This window comes from Silurus meridionalis, chromosome 24 (genome assembly GCF_014805685.1).
Source record: "Silurus meridionalis isolate SWU-2019-XX chromosome 24, ASM1480568v1, whole genome shotgun sequence".
Classification (NCBI taxonomy): Eukaryota; Metazoa; Chordata; class Actinopteri; order Siluriformes; family Siluridae; genus Silurus; species Silurus meridionalis.
Genome location: NC_060907.1, coordinates 417,697 through 423,477, shown reverse-complemented (window position 1 = coordinate 423,477; position 5,781 = coordinate 417,697). Strand labels below are relative to the sequence as shown.

General features: G+C 44.4%; 1 protein-coding gene across 3 annotated transcripts in view; it reads right to left on the bottom strand.

The window, feature by feature from the left end:
- Positions 1–1,132: 1,132 nt before the first annotated feature.
- Positions 1,133–5,781, bottom strand: part of zmp:0000001082 (integrin alpha-D) — a 73,665-nt gene continuing 69,016 nt past the window's right edge. For all 3 annotated transcript variants that reach the window (XM_046837320.1, XM_046837319.1, XM_046837321.1), the window contains exons 30-31: positions 2,906–3,016; positions 1,133–2,302 (exon numbers count right to left, since the gene is read on the bottom strand). In XM_046837320.1, coding sequence (XP_046693276.1) covers positions 2,084–2,302; positions 2,906–3,016 — 330 coding nt within the window. In that variant the 3' untranslated portion in view covers positions 1,133–2,083. The remainder of the gene's footprint in view (positions 2,303–2,905; positions 3,017–5,781) is intronic.

Genomic DNA, 5,781 nt, shown 5'->3' with positions numbered 1-5,781 from the left:
TCTCTGATTTATTGTTTTCTCCACTGTGTGACGTCGCCTGTCCTACAAAGAAGATAGAGTGGTGTGATTTTGTTCCTGAAGATTATGAGGCAGGAGGAGATCAGTAGGTCCAGATGTATCCTGGTGGATCAAACTCCTGGAAAAGGCCAACCTTCCCACAGCTCCTGACCAAGCCCACAGCTCTTCTCATTTCTGACGCCACTTCGTTCTTATGTTTTTTAATGTTTTTGAAAGACAATTCTTTCCAATTTGTTTAATATAATGTATGAACTATACCAACTGCACTATACAGCCATAAGTATGTGCACCCCTGACCATACATTTACATTTATAGTATTTATTACACTTCCTCATTCAGAGAAACATACTGTAAAATCTCTATGATTAAATCCATGCTGATTGTGGAACCACTGCTGACATAGTAACACCTTCATCAGTGTTTAATCTGCTGGGAGGAACCCTAGTTAGACCACCAAGCAACAGTATTAACGTACAGTAAGTACCTAGTGGAGGGATGAGTGGTGGAGTGGAAGAAGATGGAGGGATAAGTGGTGCAGGGTGTAGGGATTAGTGGAGTGGAAGAGGATGGAGAGATTAGTGGTGGAGTGGTAAAGGGTGGAGGAATGAGTGGAGTGGTAAAAGATTTAGGGATGAGTGGAGTGATGGAGGATGGAGGAATAGAGAGATTAGTGCAAGAGGATGGAGAGATGAGCAGGAGAGGATAGAGATGAGTGGTGGAGTGGTAAAGGATGAAGGAATGAGTGGAGTGGTAGAGGATATAGGAATGAGTGGAGAAGTGGTAAATGATGGAGGGATGAGTGGAGTGGTAGAGGATGGAGGTGTGAGTAAAGTAGAGTGATAGAGGATGGAGGGATGAGTGGGAGATGATGAAGGGGTGAGTGGAGTGGTAAAGGATGAAGAGATGAGTGGGAGATGATGGAGGGATGAGTGGTGAAGTGGTAAAGTATAGAGGGATGACTGCAGTTGAGTGGTAAAGGATGGAGAGATAAGCTGAGGGGAGTGGTAGATGCTGGAGGGATGGTGGAGTGGTAGAGGATGGAGGGATGAGTGGAGTGAATGTTACTGAGTCTGAATAAAATGTTATTAAATGATCACACAGGACACTTAAATATGAAAGTTAAGAGACTCGTAAATGTATTTATTGGTGTGATGAAATAAACGTGTGCTGGTTCTGGTTACTGCACGGTTATTAAATGCTGATCTGATATTTACATGGTATTAAAGGGACATGAACATTTTCTCATAATGTACTCAGTAAACTTTCAGAAAAAAATTAAAAACATTCCTTAATTTAAAATCAACTCATGGACACTTTTTCATGTTCTGCAATTAACTGTTTGTTCTCCTCTATCAGAAAAATAATCCCCCTGTTTGATTTGATCTCTAGAACTTCACGACGAGAAAGAAGGAACTGTGTGTAGATTTTTGTGATCAGTGTAGGCCAAGACTTTGATCTGGCTGAGGGTACAACACCATTTAAAAGTTCTGAATATTCCTCGGAACTCAGGGAATCCATCAGCACTCAAACACACTTCCTTCACAGTAGCGTCTGCCTTGTATAAATAATTAGATCACAGTCGCCCTCTAGTGGCCATGCTCTGTATGTGACCACAAGGGGTTAAAAGAGATTCAAATCTTTCAAGTGTAGAAAATGTTAATGTTACACTTTTTATATACAGAAGTGCGTTATTGGATTTTCTTTAATATGTTGTTGGACAGGACGGAAGAACACTGAGAGAGCCTAACAAAACCCTAACAAGAAAACATCTACAGAAACATCATGACTCCTTTCAGGTGCTGGAGTTCCTGATACACTAAATAATCATCTCTGATCACTCAGGGATTAGAAATGTAACCACAGCACAGTCTGACAAGAATAAAGAGTCATTTATAAGTAAATATTTCCCAGTTGTAACTGATGCCTTGAGGAAAAGTACGATGTTTTTGCTTATAATGAGAAAATTAAATATAATGTACTTCTAACTGAGTCTCAGAGTTACAGATACAGAGCTAAAGCCAAACAAATGCAGCAGAATCACGCCAATAAATCAATAACGACTCTTCATTCTGTATTTTCTACTTTCTCAAATTCTTCATTCTCTCTCCCTCCATTTGCATACACCACATCTTTCTCTCCATCAGGAATGAAAGGCTTGTCTTCAGGTGAAGGAGATTCTCCCAGTTTTCCCTCTGTTTCATCACCACACATTTCCTCTTCTTTAGTCCAGTTCTCACCCCCTTCTTCACGCTGTTCATATCGATTACGCTTAAAGAATCCACACTGCGGAGAGAGAGACACGGAATCAGACAGTTGGTGTGTACTGGTGTGTCCGGGTGTGTGTTGGTTTGTGTTGGTGTGTGATATGTGGTATGGATTATTGTGTAGTGTGTAGCATATACTGGTGTGTGATATGTATTTGTGTGTGTGGTGTGTGTTGGTGTGTAGCGTATACTGGTGTGTGATATGTATTTGTGTGTGTGGTGTGTGTTGGTGTGTAGCGTATACTGGTGTGTGATATGTATTTGTGATGTGTGTGTGTGTGTGGTGTGTGTTGGAGTGTACTGCTCATTTTGGTGTGTTTGTGTGTATTGGAGTGTACTGCTCAGTATTGATGTTTGATGTGTGTATGGTGTGTACTGAAGTGTACTGCTCACTATTGGGGTGTTTGTATGTGGTGTATTAAAGTGTAATGCTCAGTATTGGTGTGTGTGTGTGTGTGTGTGTGTGTGTATTGAAGTGTACTGCTGATTTATGGTGTGTGTGGTATGTATTGGAGTGTACTTCTACTATTTTTAAACAGAAGTTTTATGTTTAAGATCTGAATACTGAATATGAGCTGTAATTGGCAGCTGTTACTGCAGCTGAGCTCTGATTGGCTCTTACCTTCCACAACAGTATGATAACGATGATGAGCACAAGAAGTCCTCCTCCTACTCCAGCACCGATGAACAAATTCATATCAGGAGGTATGATTAGCTCTGCTTTCACCTTGATCTGTACACACACACACACACACACAAATTAAGAAAAGCTGCCCATGATGTAATAAGGTATGTAAAATTGTATCTGTTTTTCTCTGTTTTTGGGCTTTGGAGGTTTTCTGAGTCACGATCCAGTGGCACTGATACCACTGACACCCGATGCCACAGACACCACTGACACCACTTACAACACTAACACCTGACAGCACCGACACCACTGATGCCAGACTCAACTGACAACACCGACACCCGACTCCACTGAAACCCAACACCCCACTGACAGCCGGCTCCACCGAGACCACTGACACCACAGACAACCAACTCCACTGACACCTGACACCACTGAGACCTGACTCCACTGACCACACCGACAACCGACTTCATTGACACCACCTACATCACTGACACCCATTGACAGCAGACTCTACTGACACCTGGCAGCACTGACACCCAACATTATTTACAACTGACACCATTAACAGCACTGACACCCAACCCCACTGACACCAGACACCGCTTACACCACTGACACAAACTCCACTGACACCACTGAAACCTGATTCCATTGACACCACCAACAGCTGACTCCACTGACACCCGGCACTGCTGACACCACTGACACCCAACTCCACTGAGACCATTGACACCTGGATCATTGATTCACAAAATGATTATAAAATATTACTACTGATGTATAAAGCACTTAACAGTCTCATACCACAGTATCTGAATGAACTTCTGTACCATTATGATCCCACACGACTACTTAGATCAAAAGGTGCAGGCTATTTGTTCGTACCTCAAATAAGACTACAGCAGGGGGCAGATGTTTTTCTTATAAACTCCAAGGTTATGGAACAACCTTCCTATTAGTGTTCGGGACTAAACACAGGCAGCTGGGCAATGCAGGGAAGACAAAACCAAATCCAAAAAACAGTCCAAAATATCAAAGAGACGTTAAACAAAACAATGAAGGGCAGAGCAGAATCACAAACCAAAAACCAGTAAAGAGTTAAAAACTTGAGCAGAGAATCAAGTTCAGGAACCGGAGCAGGCAGGGTGGTAAGAATATTCTCAGAGGCTTTTGAGCAGGTAAGAGAATCTGGCCTTGAGCTAAACTATTGGGTGTCCTTAAATACTGGGAGGCGCGGGGAAAAAAATGGCAAGATGGCCGTCGACCTGGAAGTGTGTGTCACGGAACCGGAAGTGTGCGCCATAAAACCGGAAGTGCGCACCATTTACCTGGAAGATCCTGACAGAAGGAAGTGCTGCAGGGACATCGGAGGTGTGGCATAGAGACACAGTGTCTCATTCCCTCAGGGAACTAGGGTTACATACATAACCTAGAGATGTTCCCTTTCAGGAACTTGAGCTGCATTGAAAACCCTTTGGGAATGAGTATCCAATCACACCAGACACTGTGGTTCAGGTTATAGAACCACACAAAGGTCAGCAGGGTGGACCAACCCACAGCTTTACATATGTCTTGGATGGATACTCCAGAGGTCTAAGCTTTTGAGGCAGCCACACTCTGTGTGGAGTGAGCTCTGACCCCGAAAAGAGCGGGGAGACCAGAGGACTCATAAGATGATGTGATGGAACAGGACCTGTCCTGTGGATGTAGGTGTCCAGTGCACACACCGGACAGAGCCGGTTAATTTTTTCCTGGTCTGGGGCCTGGAACAGAGTGGGATAGAATGCCTGTAATGAGACCTTGGGGATATAACCCATATGGGGGTAAAGAAAGGCACTAGTCATACCTGGGGTAAACTCCAGAAAGGAGGGGGCCACAGTAAGGGCCTGCAAGTCCCCTACTCTTTTGATAGAGCAGATGGCCAACAAGTGTGTAGTCCTGTTGGGGCTGAAGGAGTAAGGAAGAACCAGAGGAACTCATGCAGCAGGTCAGCCTCATATGCTTGAAGCACCGCCATTGTGTGCAGGGATGCAGCGGCTTGATCTGCCAAAGCATAAGCTTTAACCACGAGCGCCAACAAATTACGAAGGGTCTTCATGGGTAGTGTCAGGGTCTTAAGGGAGGAGGCGATCCCGGGAGAGAAATAGCTGTCAAGCGTCTCTTCAACCTGCGGCATCGCCTCGTACCCATGTTCTTTTTGCTCCATGATGTGACAGTGGAACTGGGGGTAAAGGGGCGGGCCAAAAAAGGCTTAACTCATGACCTGGACACCTTGGTCAGGAAAGAATGAAAGACCCCGACACGGAGGTTGTGACACGGGTGTCAGAAAGCGCTCATCTAGTTTACTGGATGAAAGCACTTTCTGCTCATGAGCCAATCAAGTTATATCGAGCTTGGCAACGGCAAGTGTTACAACCTCCATAAGCTCCTCGACTTCGGTATCACAGAGGGAGGCCAGCGTCCAATTTTTGACTGAATATTATTTCAGAGCGTGAACACTCGGGCGAGTTTCCAACGCATTTCGATGCAGCTTAAGTTCCTGAAAGGGACCCGTTATGTCTGTGTTACCTCCTGGTTCTCCCTTTTAGTTCTGCTGCCATTACAAATATTGCCCGGAGTCCCAACTGTACAGTGTCCTTAACTTTTATACAACAATAAGGACACATAATAATCCATATTCTCCCTCTCAGTCGAGTGAAACATGCTCCTGAGGTTCCAGTAACCTGCCCGTCTGCTCTCTTCGGATCTGGCCACTCCATCATGGTCTGTCTCTGGATGATGTTCTCTTCTATTGAAGGCCACTCTGTGCAGCTGGGGATGGTTTCTCATCAACTCCCTGGGGATCCATTAAATTTCGGAGTAAG